General features: G+C 37.4%; 1 protein-coding gene across 1 annotated transcript; it reads left to right on the top strand.

Moving 5' to 3' along the window:
• Nucleotides 1-1,311: 1,311 nt before the first annotated feature.
• On the top strand, nt 1,312-17,295 carry NDC1 (NDC1 transmembrane nucleoporin). Its single transcript, XM_009319787.1, has 16 exons — nt 1,312-1,363; nt 1,714-1,888; nt 2,384-2,522; nt 3,931-4,039; nt 5,398-5,449; nt 6,078-6,210; nt 8,387-8,479; nt 9,774-9,855; nt 10,748-10,903; nt 11,985-12,239; nt 12,372-12,490; nt 12,726-12,776; nt 13,844-13,907; nt 15,113-15,213; nt 16,184-16,344; nt 17,212-17,295. The coding sequence occupies exons 1-16, from the start codon at nt 1,312-1,314 to the stop codon at nt 17,273-17,275; spliced, it is 1,806 nt and encodes a 601-aa protein (XP_009318062.1). The 3' UTR covers nt 17,276-17,295.
• The last annotated feature ends 821 nt before the right edge of the window (nt 17,296-18,116 follow it).

Raw genomic sequence — 18,116 nt, 5'->3', positions numbered from 1 at the left:
GGGGGTCCGGGGGCGGGGCCGGGCGCGGGAGCCGTGAAATGCGGCGTGCGCCGTGCTGTGAACTGCAGCCGCGGCGGTGGGGAGGGAAGCAGCCCGGGAACCGCCTGCCGAGGGGCCCTTGGCCCTTGTCTGTGTCAGCAGAGCACAGAGTGCGTCGATACGTGCTTTCGCCTGCCTTTCGGAGCTGCTTGCGGTCGTGGCAGGAGCTGTTTGGGTGCTCTGTCACATAAAGCGACCCGATATTAATATTTTAAATCCGTTTGTAAAATAAAACCGTTTCTGCTGCCATATTTGACAAGGTGCCCTTTGATGTTTTTGTATTTTCAGTCACATGTTTGTGTTTGCGGGTTTTTTCCCCCTATCTGTTGTTTCGGGCTCAGTCTCAGATAATGGGAACTGCCTGTGGCATTGTGTTACGTTTCTACTTTGTGTGTTTCTGAATGGTCTTTAGGCTTTGAAATGCGAGTTTCTGTGTTGCTTATAACCATAATAGCCATAATCCTCCCTAGGTAGAAACAACTGTTGCAAGGTCAGAGAAGAAGTTAGTTTAAGCGACTTAGTTGTCTGTTCTAAGTACACTTACTTAGACACACTTAAGACACACTTCCCCTTTCCGCCCTGTGCAGCTGCTGTTTGCATAAAGAGCTTAAGTTTCCTCTAACTTTGGCGCATTGAATCACAAGCGAAATTCCTGAAATAGCCGCTCTGCATGGCGAGAAGAACTTTTCCTCGGGTGCACATGCGGAATATTGAGAGATGTTTAGATGGATGCTTGATATCTGTGATCGCTTGGCTGCTCCAGGCAGAGAGACTTGATTTCTTTCCCCCTTTGAAAATACAAAAGCCCAAAAGAACCAATCAAAAGCAATTTACTCCGTAAGAAATTTCTTACCTTTTAAGTGTGGCTGTATGATTGCGGCTTTTACTAAGTGAAGGGAAGCTGTGTTACTTGAGCCACAGTTTAATTCACCTTGAAAGATTTTTTTTTTTCTGAGTTGTTTTCCAAGTGCTCACTTGTGAGAAAAACAGTTATAAAGGTGTAAAATAGTTTCTGTGAAATGTAAATATGCTTTTGTGCAGAAATGTTGTGCAGCTGGTGGGCAGATCTGGTACGAGATTATAGAGTCCATTGAACATTACTTCCCTTTATGCACTTAGTGCATTATTGCTAACTGCTTAAGTGTTCTCTTCTGTTACGTAATGTGTCACTGTTGTGTTACTGTGATCTTCTGAGCGATTATATATATTTTTTTTATTTTAGATTCTTTCAATGATTTATATACTTCCTACGTCATCTTTTGTATCCTCCTTATGTCTGTGGTGATACTAGTCATAAGCATCTTCAACGCTGAATTTTATGCAGGTGGGTTATGTAAATTGCTGAACTGTCTGTGATACCCCAATTAAATAGGATGACCATTTAAAGAGATTTGTATTTACATTTGATGTACTTATCGTTGGTAGATTTCCTTTTACATTAATATAGACAATATGCAAAGCTTACTTATTTTTAAGTAAATCATCCCAGATTCCTGCTTACCTCATGGCTGAGACCCTCTTAGCTGAGCCGCTTCATTGATTTCTTTACCATTCAGTGACTGATTCCAACTGTAAAAAGTTCTTTGGTGACAATGTTTTTTTTTTCTTTTTTTTTTTTTAATGCAGGGTTTTATTAGTAAGAACTGAAAATTCACTTTTGGCTTTTATTTACAGTTGTGCCATCCATACCGTGCTCTCGAATAGCACTGATCGGAAAAATTATTCACCCTCAGCAAGTTATCCATTCGGTTGTTCATGCTGTAATGGGAATGTTGGTTGCCTGGTGCGCTGCAGTTATGACAAAAGGGAAGTTCCAGTTTCTTGCTGTGCCCTGCACGCCTTCGGAAAGGTAATTATTTGTGTGTCTTAAAGATAAATTATGCGAAGAACTTCATTGTAAAATGTATTTACTGATGGCTTCTTTCAAACAAAAAACTAAAATTCGAATGCTATCAAAAATAAGCAATTATACGTTGATATCTTTATTAAAGGATAGGAAATACTCTCCTTTGTAAATGTTAAAATGCACAGAGAAATAACTGGGCCGGAAAAACTAAATTTCCAGGATTCTTAATGGAAAGTTGAATGGTGACAAATTGGTTGTCACTTGAACTAAGTCTTGGTCTTCTGGTTAATGTGACATACTTCATAAATACTGGAAGCATCCTCATGCATAAATTACAAAAACAGGTGGTGGGATTCCTACTTTAGAAAAAAAATTACTGAGATATCATCATATGTACCGATCAGGAAAGTAAAATCAAACTTCTGATTTGAACTTCCTAAGGCTAGAATGACTTTTTTTTTTTTAAACTCAGAATTTATTCTAAGTTTTCTGTTTTAGCCTAGATGATGCTGTTCCTCAGATGTGCCTAAATGAGTATCACCTCTTTTTTCTACTTTCTGGAGCTTTCATGGGATACAGTTATAGTCTTTTGTATCTTATTAACAATATGAATTATTTGCCATTTCCAATCATACAGGTAAGAGGTTTAAATACCTTTGCAGAAGACACGTCTAAGTAAAACAGTGATCAAAAAAGCCTTGATCATTTATATTTTTTAATATGGCAGTAGCAGCTGTCTGTTGGCATGCTTTCGCTAATAAAGTGTACGCTCAGTTAGCTTTAAATGCTGGTGGTGTTCATCTTCCTCCTTCCTGCTCAACTCCTTTCAAATGAACACAGAAACCTGGGATGCTGTGACTATAAAATTTACACCCCTCTGATGCCCGTTAAAAGGCATCAGGGTCTGAGGTGGACCATTGCAGAAGGTGAACTACAGGAAAGAGACAATATACACAAACTGAATATTAACTCCTGGAACTGACAATAAGGGAAAGCTGAAAATCTTGAGAGTAAAAAAAAAAAGCAGCATATTATCAGCTGTAACTGGGTTCCAGCTTACTTAAAGTCTAAATAGCACATTAAATCTTGCTTAAAGCTCAACATCCAAAGCTTGTTCGTGTGTGTAGTGCTATGGAAACTGAAATTCCATTAATTCCTTTGGAGGGGGCTCTAGCAGTTCTACAGAAATCTGTACCAGTGCAAAATGGTGAGGAGTGGCTTGTGAAACATCATCTTAAAAATGTTTCTTCTGTTGCTGTAGCCTCATAACAGCTATTGACTTTGCATGATTCCCAGATTTACAAAGTCCAACCAATTTGGCAAAAAGTATCTTTAAACAAGGTTGGTTGTATTAGTAGAAAATGTTTAAGTCATGACCATTCAGTTTATCAGCAAACCAAGCATCAGTTTGGCAATGCTGTAGTTGTAGTATTTTTAAAAATTCTATTATTTGAATATTGTTAATTGTCTTTTTTTTTTTTAATGCAACTTAGGCAAGTAAAATATTAAATCACTTTGGTTTCATTTGCATATAATGTCAGATGGGTTGCTTTAGTTGTTTGGAAAGACACATAATTTGTTTGTATGGAGAAAGGCGTCAGTGTTAAACTGGTTTTGCTGCTTGGAGGATTACTGACTCTGCAACTCATGCTTGTCTGAATTTTCCCTATATTTTAATGGAACACTTCTAATCTAAATGAAATCTAGTAGATTAAATATGCCTTCTTTGGTTTTTTTTGTTTATTTTGCATTAGACGGTGTTCTTCTAGTTTGTTCCCCTGTTTATAGAGCCAATTTAGCCCATCCTCCATTTTCATACTGCTACAAGTAGGAAAAGGGACAAGAACTAGAGATGATTATAAAATGGCAGAAAGAGATCGGGACAATAAATAGTAGTTGTAACACCTGGAATTGCCTTAAACTAATTTATTTAATTCATCTAGACTTCAGGTTTTCAAGTACCTTGTCCTTTTTTTATTTTTTTACCATTTCATTGATTTGTTCTGAATGCGAAATACTAAACTATTTTTTTTGTTTGTTTTTAGCAATACAAGTACTTACGTTTCAGAAGATCTCTGCCTCTCCTCGTTAAACACGGTTGTGTGGAATCGCTGTATTTTGTTAGAAACTTCTGTGTTGTGTATTACTTTTTTGGTAAGGGTTCTTGAAATTCTCTTTTTTTAATTCCTGTATTTTGAAAACTATTTTTAATCAGTCAGGCCTGTTACACTATCTTTCAGCCTTCCAGGTAACTTGCTGAAGGCACATAGACTCATTTAAAGAGATCTAACACCTCTCTAAAACAGTAAGAAAACGCACAGGGTTTGTACGCCAATATTCATATGATGGCAATTCCTACAGCCTCACAGTAGCTTGTTTAGCATATGAGAAATGTCTCTTCTCCAAAGAGATTAACAACTTCTATAAGAATTTATTGTCTAGCTGATAACATTATAAGAAGATGACAGTTATTCTAAGGAGAAGGGAGTGGGGAACAATAGTTTTCTAACCTGAAGTCTGTGTTTGGTCACTGTACCAAAACAAGTGTACATTTTAGAACCTGATGCTCTGGGCCACTGTTCACATACCCATCCTGATTTGTGGCAAAAAGCTTATAAATCTGAAAACACAATGCAATTTAAAAAAATTGGTTTAGTCTGTAGTTTATATTCCCTTTTTTCTTTAAATATTCCCAAATATTTTTTTAACATGGATAAACATCTCCATGCCTTGGACTGTTCCTTCCACTGCCTGGTATTGGGAATGTAGCGTCACAGAACTGAACCTGACATACCAGCAGTGGGCATGACTTCACTATATGTAATGTTGCTATATTTTCACTATTTTTTAAATAAAAATTAGCACTTTGGCTTTATTCTCGAGTGCCCTTTATGTTATTTGGAGGAAGCTGAGGAGACAAAGGCAGTATTGCTCCCTCCCATATGAAAATGAAGTTTGGTCTTTAAAACTATGGTAAAAAAAATCGGTACTGATGAAGATGATTGCACTGGCCTTTCTAAAAATCAGGATTTTTTTTGTTATGGTTGTAATTATCCTCCTAAATGATGTCAAAATATGCTAGAATTATTTCCACTTTATTTACATTAGGGGATAAATTAGAACTGTGATGGTTCTATATCAGTTTCCATTAAGTCTTTAAAAGCACTTTGCTGCCTGAGCTGTAGTGAAAATTAATATTAAATTACTATTAACCCTCTTGTTAGTGAAGAAACACAAATAACTCAGTGCTGAGAAGCTAGCAATAAGAGATAAGGTCTACATCTCTCAATGTATAGTTGCTGGCCTGAAGCCTTTTTTCATTCTCTTGTTTCTATTTCTTAAAAAAAAAACCCACCAAAAAAACCCTAAAGGCAGATTGTTTCCTGGTGCACACATGTTACAAGACCAGTCTCTTGCCTATACATGCATTCTACTTTTGTCTTCTCTTTGGTCTATTGTGTATGTGTGTTGCAGTGTCATATTTGTTTCAGTGTTTCTTTTTGATCCCCTAGGTTATATCCCAAAGGCATGGATAAGTACCACGATGGATCTTCATATAGACAGGTAGGTAGTACATGGGGCTGAAAACATGCAGGAGAATATGGCTGACAGCTCCCTTTGCTGAAGAAGTCCAGCTTAGCAACTGGTTCTTTGCGTGTAGCAGGACTGAGTTCCTTGCCTCCTCACACAGAACATGGGGAGCATTGGGTACTTCTGAAATGGATCCAAAAGCAGCCAACATCCCCTTGTGGGAACCATCTTGTCGATAGTCATTAAGAAATCCTCTTTAGTTTCCTTCATCTCTGTAAGTCTCTAAAATATTAGAAAGGCAAAACTCTCCAAATCTCATAAATGTGTTTTATCTGCTTTTTTGTGTTTTGGGGGGGCTTATCTTCATTTTTACATGGCTACCATTTGTTTTAAAATAGGGAAGCTGAAGTCTTAATACCTTAATTGACTAAAACTGTAGTTGTTATTTATTGCATATTTCTTTTTTCCTTGATTTCATTAATTTTTCTTCATTTCATCACGTTACTGAAAAATTAAAGAAATGGTATCTCAAACATCTTTAAGAAACTGTTTTTGCAAAAAAATGCAACTTTATTCTTGCAATTATTGCTAGTGTAACAGCTTACTATAGACATCTTCCATAATAAAAATACTTATATCTTCTTGGTTGTTTTACCTGCAGTAAATTGCATCCTCTTGACACTCTGACTGGCTTGTTGGATCTCTCCTTGTTTTACCATGCCTGGTTATGTGGCGTATTTCTTCTGATTACCTGGTACATTGCATGGTTACTCTTCAAAATCTATGCTACAGAGGTTAGTACTTAGTGACAGTGCTAAAGGGTTTTTTGTGCATCAGTGTTTCACAGATTAATACTTTCTCTTCAAAAGTGGTTTTACTAGGAAATAACTTATTATGAAATTTTGAATTTCCAAAGCATGCACTATAGATAATATCTGATAACTGAACAGCGAAGAGAGGCCTGGGCGTTAACTGACCTTCCCTTTCTCTCCTTATAGCAAGACAAGCCTGTGCTGCTTACAAAATTAATGCTTTGTTATTTCCACCTCCTCTTCTTACTCCTCTACTTCTGTTTTCGTGTCCCCCTTCTCCTGTTCCTATCTGATTCTAAATCCGTGCAGATGCTGTTGGGGCCACCCTATCAAAGAACCGCTTTGTGCCTCACGGAGTCTACACCGTGTTCTTTGTCCTCTTTAAGTGTAAAGACAGATGAGCCAGCGTAGGGCCCATATGTGTCTGGCAGAGCTTACTAGCTTGGTCTCTGCGTGTCTTTCCATGCAATGATTTTGTATTTGAGTGTGAGACTAGCTGAAGACTTGTGACAAACAGCTACAGGTTACATGGGAAGATAATATCCAGAAACTGCATAGTACTCAATCCAATTTTACAATAGGAAAGAGAGCAAAATGCTGTCAATTTTTCTGTGAGCTAAGCTCTAGAAATCTCAAATTTAAGCGAACTATCAAAGTACACAGTTCTCCAAAGTGGAGACATGTTAATCTAATTCAGGCTGCAGTATTAAAATAGACTTCAAGCAATCTTGGGAATTAAGACACTTGTGCTTTTTCATTCAATCATAAAGTTACAAATTAATATGGCTAAAAAAAGACTGTTTAATATGTAATGAATCGTATTAGAATAAATGTGAGACCATGATTGAAGAGAGAGAGGAAAAAAAAGTCTTGCCAACAAAGAATTGGAGAAGACTTGATCTTTGTTGACAAATCCAGATTTTTCCTTGTAAGAATACAGAGGAAAACATTGTTCATCTAACTTGATTTTTTGTTTGTTTTTTGAAAACATTACTAGACTGCAGATTAGTAGGAAAAAAAAAGCGAGGTTTAAATCCTGGCAAAACACTCTTATGGGATGAAATGGCATACAGTGCTTGTTGGAGTGTTAGCTTTAATTAAAAAGGTCTAGTTGTTGTGTCTGCATGGAGAAAAGATTAACAATGAGTCAAGCATGACTGATGTAACGATGTGTCGAATCTGTAGATGGCTCCAACAACAGCTCTGAGGTGTGAACAACCTATTTCAAAAGACAATAGTTGAAACACCAGTGAACACTATGTGTCAATGTCTGTAATTATTCTATTGCTTATAAAATGGTGGAAGACAAAAAAAATATCCAGCTGTGAAGGTATAAAATGGACCTTGCCCTTCTGACTGTTGAACAAAAGATTTGTTTATCCACATGGCTTTTTTTTTTAAATGAGCTAAAAAACTTCCAAAGCTGTTTGTAAATATTTGCATAGTGTTAACTGAAAAGTCAGGAAGGAAATTGTAAACTTTGTCCACATGAAGTCACTTTTTTAACACTTTGAAAGCAATTTCTACCTCAAATTTCAATTTTGCAGTTGGAAATGGAGAATAAAGCTATGAAATGTAAAATGAGTGCAGTAACACAAAACTACAGGTAATTTGTGCCCAAACTGGTCCATGTTAAATAGTGTTAAAAAGATGCAATGTTTGATACAATTTAAGCACTGCTATTTATGTTTTAAATGTTGCAGCCACAAGAACAGAAATTCTGTTAAAACACAGAATATGAATATCATGATGATAAAAATAAGAATTCATTAGTTTACCAGTGAAACAGTGCAAAAGAAGAATTAAAAAAATCTTTTGTTATTTGGTAAAAGAACCCTGAGTTCTTCACCAGAGTGGTTACGCTGTTAAAGATCGACATTACAGTTCAGATTTCAGTCTTGTTTCTGAATATGGTGTCACTAGTTTTTCCTGGGTATGTGGTTAGAGGAATTTCTTTTCGTAATGATATGATGCCCCCAGCTACGAATTATATGGGTACTTGGAAGGTATTTGAAGATAAAGATACCTGGATTTTCTAAGATTTCTCCATTTTAAACATAAAGAGTAAAGTCTTCTTGTTCCTATGTTAGAAATTTCAGGCTAGTTTACAGTAAGTTGAAGCAAGTGGTGTAACACAACTTCTGATGTTTATATTTAGACACATCATTTTCCTGTCCAGCCAACTTTTGCTGAGGAGACAGACCAGTGCCTGCCTAAAATCTTAAACAGCAACCCTCCCCTCATTATAAAGGTAATTGAATTCCCACCATCTTCCCAGCTAGGTGTGTGCTGAGGAGGTGTTTCTCAAAGCATGCAATCGGACCTTCTAGGTCCCAGTTATTTAACAGAGGTGCTTAGCTCTTTAAAAAGCTGCCTCAGAACACTCAAGGAGGCAGTTACACCTAATGGTGAAAATTTGTTTAGTAGTGACATCTGCTGGTGCTCCCCACACTGTGTTACTTAGAGCTGAAGACAGAGGTAAGATCTATTTGTCTGCAGCATAAGTATGTTAGTGCGTACTGATGTTAAAACAGAAGGTTAGTGACAGTCAGGTTTTTTAACTCTTTCAACTTTGAGTCTTTGTCACAGAAACAGGTGTTTTATCTCTTTGTATGCTCTTAATTCTTTGCCCCTGCTACTTATATTTGAGTTCTTATGTGTGTGTTCTCTCTTGAAATGAAAAAATTATTTCCATATTTATGTTGGAAGTTGGGTTTCTTTTTTTAAAAAGACAATACTAAAAAGCTACTTAAAATCTGTGCGTAAAGGAGAGTAATTTTGGTCTGAGTATGGTAATCATTAATGGGATTTACTGGTGATAATACTTAAAAATTGGAGACCTCGTGTAAGAAGTATTATGTAAATGAAGATAATATTCTCCTGCACGTGCAAAATCCACATTTACTGATTACACAGATCTCTGATAAGACTGGAGATATAATAGGCTGCAATCATTTGAATCCTTTTTTAAGCTTCGCTGCACTGTCAAAGGATGGGTGGGGAAGAGTCGAGCACAGCACAGTTAAAGGTAGAGGAAGTCTAATTTATAATCTTGGCCGTTACTAAAGTGTGTAATTTATAATTGTGTCTTGCATAGTGGGAAAAATCTGGTTATTCTTGGTTTGCCACATTAACTACTTAATCACATGAAAAAGCAGTGTTAGGTCCGGTACTGTATGGCATACTGTGTAGCTAAGCTCTGGCTTGCAAAAACAGTTCTTTCCTTAAACTTCTTTTGCATCGTAGGTTCTTTCTGTCTGAGCTGTTAGCTGTTAAGATAAAAAAATGGTGTTAGATCTTCTTTAACTCCAAAGAAATGACTTACCGGTAAAGTTCTCTGAAGCTCTTACTAACTCAGCAGCCCTATCCAGAATGGTTCTAGGGATGTGTGCAGTCCTTCGCCTTCTTTCTTCTTCTGTTACATGGCTGGTTTTGGTCTGTGTGAACTCATTCTTTGTTAGGGATTGCTTTTGTATGGATAACTACATTTTTTAAGGAAATACATTGGACTTTGCATGCACTAAAACATTTTCCTTTCCTTGTAGTTTTTAGCCTTACAAGACTTGATGTTACTTTCCCAATATTCTCCTGTTCGACGACAGGAAGTCTTTAGCCTTAGTCAGCCAGGTAATTATGAAAACTATTTCATATTGATTCTTTTTCTTTTCAAAGCGTTAGTCAAATGCCTTTAGAAGTTGTTTAATGCTGTGACGCATGCTATGTAGGCCAGAAGGCCTCATAAGTAAAAGTATCCCTGTGATGCCTTTTCCAACAGGATGCTTAGTTATCTGTACTCATATTGTTTCATCTACTAAACTTAACACATTCTGGTGCCTGTTGTTTGATTTAAATGACAACCATGAGGAAACACAGGTCTTAGGGTATTGAAAGCAGGGTCCTCTTGACACCACCAGTCAAATAGTCCAAACTGAATAATCTAACAGACGGGTATGAAAGCCTAATGTTGCGATGTGAGTGAGGTGAAATCAAGCATAAATAGTGAGTCACCACTAGAGTTGTGAAAGCAAACTATGGCTATAATTTCAATTAGTATTCAAGCCTCTTGCTATATACAAAGATACGGCAGAGAAGGTCAATTAAAACTGCTTAAAAGCCTTCAGGAACTTTTTGTTACGCCTCATCAGGAATTCTAGTGTTTGTACTACTTCAAAACTGTTTGCCGTCACCATTGATATTACTTTGTTCATTTTAGTTGTTTAGTGATTTCAGATCTGATGGGCCGAACTGCCTGTTTTTCCCGCTTGCTTAGTGGGTTTCACTAAAGGCTTTTTAGAGTTATCCATTTACAGGAGGATAGAGTCTGTCTGTGTTTTCATCTTCCTCCTCGTACAAATAAACTGTCACAGGGAAAGCGCACTGTGTCTTTTTAGAAATGGAGTGGTACTATAATCTTTGAAGCTTATGCTGAGAGCACATGGGCACTGTCAGAATAGATACAAGGATGAGCATCTGGGTTAAACATACCTACTGCACTTCCTTTTTGTGTGCGTACTGCTAGGTGGGCACCCGCACAACTGGACTGCAATATCAAGGGAGTGTTTGAGTCTTCTGAGTGATCTGACCCAGAGGCTGATCATGCAGCAGGAAGCTGCAGCAGCAAATGGGAGAGCAAAGCAGCCAGCAGGAGAGCTGAAAGTATCTCCACAGACTCCAGGTACGTGAGGAAATGCTCATAATAGTTTGCAACGCATGAAAGTACCAATAGATTACATAGGTCCATTAGTCTCAATTAAGTTGTATGGGGAAAATGAGTCACAGGGTTTTCTGCAAATAAACGCAAACAAAAAAAGTCTCTCCCCCAGTTTTACTTTAGGTATTCTCGTTGAAATAATCCCAAAATAACTAGAAAACTTGGAAGGACCGTGTTTAGTGTTTGTTTACTTTGCATGATGTTATGTTCAATACAGTATTTTTTCCACACTTGCATGAAAGTCGAATTATTACAGTTTTAGTAAGTGGTTGAACCTACTACAGGGAGAGCTTAAGTCTTGCCAAGAGATGGTTTGTAATTTGCGTAGCTGCTCTTACGATTAGTTTAAGATGGTAAAATTAGTTTTTGTTTTGTTGTTGTGAGGACTTGGAATATGTTTGTGTGATTCACTGATACCACTGTAGAATAAGAAAAGCCAGTCTGACTCTTGAGCTGTGTGCAGCCTGCAAGCGTTTCGGGTGTTTTACATGCCAGACATCATTCCTGGCAGCAGAGCTGTGTTAGCACGAGGGGTGCCAGGTAATTGAATCCCTTAGCAGTCAGTGCCTAGGCTACAAGTGCCCTGGGAACCGCAGGGGACTGTTGGTATGTCAGAGGCGAATTTCTTCTAGTACTGCTGTTCCTTGGATTTTGTGACTGACGTGTCTTTTCTTACATACCAAGCAGAATCAGAAAGAATTGCCATTCTTCTATAGGTAGCCTTTTTTCTAGTACTTAATCCTAAAAGCACACTTTATGTAGATATATACCAGGGCATAGTAATGCTAGCTAGCAAATGGAGAAAAAGAAATAAATCCACAAGGATCCTTCTCATCACTTGCTGTTCTTAAACTGATAAACTTTTAAAACACTTCATGCTCATGTGGACGTGTACTTCTTCACAAAACTACGGTGGAAACAATGTCCGTTAATAAAAGCTCTAATGATAGAGAGGTTGTTGAAATAGCAATCAAATAACGAACCCGTCTTTTATTTCCTATGTGCCAGCCTGTTTGTCTTCATGCAGCGTGTTCTTTGTCATTAGGAGCTGTTGTGACAGAAGACATGTCTTTCCAGTCACAGAGGTCTAATATCGTTCCCAGAGCCTCCATGTCTTCACTGGTTAAATCATCCCTAATGCCTCTAAAGACATCGCCTGGATCTGATGTTGGTTCGCCTTTCAGCTCACCTGCTTTAAACTGCAAGATGGGAATTCTGGATGTAAACTCTCCTTGGCATGGATCAGTCCAAAGTCCTCATGTTGTGAGAAGGGGACCAAAGCTGTGGACGTCGGGTTCAGGTAGAGATTTTTCCACAGCACTGTTTTTAGCCTTGTAGTCATAAGTGTAGTAGGCATGTCGATAGAGATCTGTATCTTGAGGATTAAAGTGACAGCAACCAGTTTTTCTGAAGATACTGTATTCTCTTGTAGATCTGCAAATGAATGGTTCCCGCCACGAATCCTTCCCAGTGCTCTCTGCTGCAAGAGTTGGCAGTGAGGCGGTACAACCAAACTTTATCTACACATGGCTTCAGAACAAGCAAGAACAGGTAGAGTAAAAGTTGCAGTACAGATAGGTTACAGCCAGTGCAGCTTAGGTGTTCTCTCTTCTGAAAGAACTTTCCTTTTTTGTTAATGAATACTTCCTTCTCCAATTAGCTTACATAACAAAAATCCTTCCCCCCACCCCCTAATCCCTTTATACTGTGAGAAGGGTTGAAGAGGGCCAATTGTGCATACCTTCAGATAAATACAGATTGTATTTAATCTTTTGTTTCTTTCCAGATAAAAAACTTTTTGTCAAAACGCGTGCTGATAATGTATTTCTTCAGCAAGGTAATCACAATCTTCTGTTTTGTGACTGAGCGGCATGGACTAGAAATGCATGAGCGTATGGGTTCTGCTGTGGCACTATGTACCTTTTGCATACAGTAATGGTTCAAAAACCTTTCTTTTAATCTAAGGGTTTCTGTAAGTACAACTTCGTACTTACCATGACTTTCATAGCAGAAATATCCCATACCTGCATAAAAAAGAGTAATAATACTTGTTTAAACTCATCTGATTATAAACTACATTTTGCTTAAAGCATCACGTACTAGTAAAACACAACTAAGAACATAAATGCAACTGTCTCTGTATACTAATTGTAAGATGACACGGCTTCTAGTTGATGTTAAAATTCAGTTAGCTACCTTTTGTTAGGTCAGTGTACCAAATGAATTCTTTACAGTTTTCTTTTGTGGGAGAGGTGGTAGCTAGAATGTTGGGAATTTCTCCTTATGAAATATTGGTGCTAATGTTACTACTACTTTTCAGGTGAACTTGAACACTTAAACTAAATTTGCATAGTATTTACACTGAAAAACAATTGGGTATTTCCCTTAGCATAATTGAACAACAACTCCGTTGAGTTTTACAGAAGCATCCCCCCCTACTTTAGGTCTTTATTTTTCAGGGATTTAAATGTTTCCTGCAAGTAGAGATCATATTTTTATGTGCAGATCTTTTCTGTGTATCTGATAATGGTTTATGCTTACACGTACGGCAGTGTTTTCTGCTCCAGTTATAGACTGGAGCAGAGGCTGAGCAAGCAAGATCATGAAATAGGCCTGGGGGAATTGTATTGCCCATTTAGCCCTTGAAAACTAGTTAGCTAATATACTTTCTTTTCTGGAAGTCCCAACCGTAGCTATAGCTTTGTGGGCAGCTCCTGTACAGAAAGAATTTTAGCTTCTTAAAAGATCAGATTTTTCCGATTATTCCCTGAGATCTGTCAGCCTCGCAGGTCTTCTCTGAGGGGAGGGACATGACTGTGTCAAATGTGTAATACCTTAATTGAAATCTGCAATTTTGGTGATATATTTATAAAGTGCACTCAGAATGCTTTGATTTCTTCTCAGCACCCAGAAGCCTCCATCCAAGCTGTCTTCTCTGATGCCCAAATGCACATCTGGGCTTTGGAAGGTAAGCAGTTTCTATTCCCAGGTGATCCACTTTGGCTCATGAAACTACAAGTAAAAGTATCTGATTCCAGGTTTCTGGGGCTCTGTGCTTTATAAATGTAATGGAAGAAAAATCTTTGAATCTATTTTGACAAAAAACCAACTGCATTTCAGATACCAACATGAATAAAGGTCTAATTCACTTGTTTGTTTTGAGATCCCATGTGAGATCTCTTAGTTTATGTTCTGCAGCTGTTTGGTAGAGATTCCTAAACTTGATTCTGTGGCTTCTTTCCCACATGAACCTATGTATCACTTTTACTTTTTTTTTTTCCCAGTAACAGGTTTATGATGTCTCTTTACAACAGCTTTTCTGACTAAAGGCTCTGAGTCTCTCTGTTAATCATGGAGAGTTGAGGGAGGGAGGCACTCAGGTAGTAACTTAACAAATAAATGGAAAAAGATGGTCTGCAGAGAATTAAAAGAACAATGACAGTATGTGGTTGCACTACGGGATTTTCTTGTTTGTTTCAAAGTCATGAGCGAATACTGGTATTGATAGAATCTTTTATTAGATTTGTCTGTGCAAAAGGTGATCTTTTGTCCTAGATTGTATGTTTTATGGGCAGATATGCCAGGCCGTGTCAGATTGAAGGTGATGAGTTAGGACGTATAGAGTCAGGAGATGGGAATCACATATACAGTTTGCAGAAAAGCAGAAGATACCATTTGTGTTTTAACTAAGGGCAGAGGGCTAGGCTGTACTTTTTTAAAATACGATAAACAAGTAAACTGAGAAGGGGTTTAAAGCTAAATCGAGGTTTCCCTCAAAGTAGTAGAGAGTTTTCCTCATACAAGCTGAACAAAGAAAGTTAAGTGATCTGGAAATGTTTGTGTATGGCTGGAAGAATTGTGAAATAGGTCCTGTCTCTTGGGTGATGTCAGGTACAGCTCCAGAGCAGTGGAAAGAGGGAGCCAATGCTTTTTTAAAATTTATTTTATATATAATCTCTCTTGCATTATCGTCAACCTCAAACTATTGTACACCTGTCAAACCAGTGACTGGTTTAGTCCTGAAGCAAGCCAAAGCTGAGGTAACTGTCATCTGGCTGCAGTAAGCCCTGAAGAATTCCACCACACTAGTAGAATCTTCAGGCAAAGCCATGTTCTTTGTTAATGTTTCAGAAGTTGATAATTCAGTAATTATAGCAAACTTTTTTCTTAAAGGTCTGTCTCATTTGGTAGCAGCCTCCTTTACTGAAGACCAGTTTGGAGTTGTCCAAACTACACTGCCAGCTATTCTGAATACTTTACTGACTCTTCAGGAGGTAAAAACCATTAACTTTTCCTTACTGCAGAACGAGTTTAGGAGAAGAGAAGGAGTTTTGTTAATTCTATATTTTGACATTGCTGACCAGTCATAACATTCAAGTTGTTACTACTGTAAATGGCTTCTCTTCTGCAGTTAATCTAAACGAAACAGCTAGTTGCCACTATGTGCATTATGAAACAGCTGAATAAAAACCTTGTTAGAGTTTTTTAAAATGTAGAAGTAGAAAGCATGTTTTTAATGGAATGTTTTGATTTTTAAAAAAAAAAGGTACTATGTGCTCAGTTAAAGACCTTATTTCAGGGATGCAGCAATTATAATACTATGTTTTATGCATAGCTAGGACTTCATCTCTATTTGGCTGTACACAATTCCTCGTGCAACCTGGAGCACTTGGAGACATTGCAAATCACAGGAGATAAGATCTGCGTGGTGTTTCTCCACTAATACTAAGACATTACTCTCAAATTACTGATGTTTGTGTAATGTGTATTTTAAAAAAAAATCCAGATTTGTTTCCAAGGCTATGTGTGTCCTGTTGACGTAATCATTTTACACTGCCTTAATGGAGATTCTTGGAAAGAATTTAGAGGTTATTAAAGTTCTTCAGTGCAAGTCATCTATTCCAAGAACAGGCACCGGGGGGGGGAAAAAACGCCAATACCCTTGTTTCTGAAAGAAACAAGTCATAGTACAGGACAGAATTGTATTTCCACTGCAGCGTGTGCTGTGCTTAGCATTTAGGACTTATTAACAGAGAATCTCATTTCACAGAACGTGGTTCTGTGTTCATGTTGATGGCCAGGAAATGCAAGGTCAGGCTCAGTCTCCAATACATTTTTGTGCGTCTTGGTGGAATTTCTGAACTTGCACTTTCTTTTTGCTTTATTTTACATAAACATGTTGCTAGTTATATTATGAAATAATTGAACAGATGAAACAAGTTCATTTATGTTTTTTTCAATCAGGTTGTAGACAGACATTTCAAACTGCCTCATGTTTCTAGCAAGCCCCCCAGGATTTCAGGAAGTCTGGTGGACACATCCTACAAAACGCTACGATTTGCACTTAGAGCATCTCTGAAAACAGCACTATACCGGATAACTACTGTCTTTGGAGAACACTTAAAGTAAGAACTTTGTCATGCTTGCTTGCTAAATTTAGTTTTAATTAATGTTATTGTAGGACCTGTGAAAAGGGAAGTTAGGGCAAAAATCCCTTCAGGTCATTATTCTAACATGGTATTTTAGTATTTTTTGATTTGTGGAAGCTTAGAAAATTCTTGTGTAGATATATGGTCCCCCTTAGAAACTTATTATTCCTAGATTTCTGGGCAATTTTTCTTTGTGACTTTACAGGAACTCTTTCGAAGCAGTCCAGGAATACCACTCATTTACTTTCTTTTCAACAGCTAAGATTTATTAAATCAACTAGAGACAATTGTCTGTTCTGTAGGCAGAGAATCCTGGGGATCCTATGAAGAGTCCAGATAATCAAATTCCCTTTCTGCTTGGTTGTCTGATGGTGCTCTCTCAGCTACTGTCGCAGCAGGCAGACTTTCATACTCAGCCTCTGAATATGTGGGACTGAAACTTCCTGCAGTTATCTGCCCATCTCTCCCTGTGGGGATGAAATGTTACTCAGTTTGGAAGTGCTAGATATACAGGAGAGATCATTTTAAGAGATTCTTTCTTACCTAAATCATTCTTGCGAGTTAAACAATTGCTTGTGTGTGTTTAAAGGTAAGGAAATAGGCTAGGTTTCTTGGGACAAGTGTCTCTTAGTAGTGGAAGCTGTTGAGGTTAAGAATTGACAGTTTTAAGGGTTAATATACTTTTTTGACTTTTTCTTGGAACGTAGGTTTTTCCATACAGCTGGGTTTTCTAAAATTTAGCTTCAGTGTAATTGTTGATTTCTTAATTTTGGCATGAGGCTTTATTTTTGTGGTGTATTACATTTAATGTAAAATCTTACGTTCTGCATTTGTTGTTTTTAGTGCAGTGCAAGTGTCTACAGAACACAAGAAAAGACTTCAGCAATTCTTGGAATACAAAGAATAAATAACAGATTTTGATGCAGCTACGGTTTTTTTTTTCCAATGCTCTTGGTAAGAAGAAAGTGGGACTAATGAGCCTTTTTATCTTGGCTTTTTGGAAAAGCATATGGAAGTACAAGAACAAAACTCGTAGAACTGTAGAAGAGTTCTTCTGGGTTTGTATCTTCTTTTGTATAATAAATTTTTTTAAAAATTAATCTTGCCTTCTTTTAATCACTTACAAATGAGAAAGTGTCAGTTCTTATTTTATGCAAGACTGTGACATTTGAGATTATCGTTACTTTGCCACTCAGACCCTTCACTGTTTCTCACGATGCATTCTTCTCCTACCCTTTCCTGTTAAAGGGCTGAGTAGAGATTTACATAGACACTTAGTGTGCCTAAGTGTTTCATAAATTTAGTTGATAACACTTTTAGTGCAGACAAAGTGTGTACTTTAAGAGTAGGAAACAGATGTGCCCAGGAATAAAACATGCTACTCTTCTGTAAGATGGAAATATTCCTTCAGAGTAAAATGGGTGTGCAGAAACGCATTGTTAAAACACAAATCCTGCTTGAAAAGCTAGCAGCTTGGATTTTATCTTTAAGGTGACCTAGGAAACTAAGTTCTGATCTATGCTGAAACATAGAGGAACATTACTGCATTTAGTAAAACTCCAAGGAATGATATTGTGAATTAAAGTTTGGATCAACAGCTTTCTGTTAAGGTGGATATAGGAAGGATGTTTGCAGGGTATCCAACTTTTTCAAAATAATATACATTATTGGTAGCTTCTGGCGAAAACTATGACTTTTAAAAAGTATTTTTTTACACATCTTATCTGGAAGTAAACCTGCCCAAATTG

This window comes from Pygoscelis adeliae, unplaced genomic scaffold (genome assembly GCF_000699105.1).
Source record: "Pygoscelis adeliae isolate BGI_AS28 unplaced genomic scaffold, ASM69910v1 Scaffold181, whole genome shotgun sequence".
NCBI classification, from domain to species: Eukaryota; Metazoa; Chordata; class Aves; order Sphenisciformes; family Spheniscidae; genus Pygoscelis; species Pygoscelis adeliae.
This window is presented reverse-complemented; position numbering and strand designations above follow the sequence as displayed.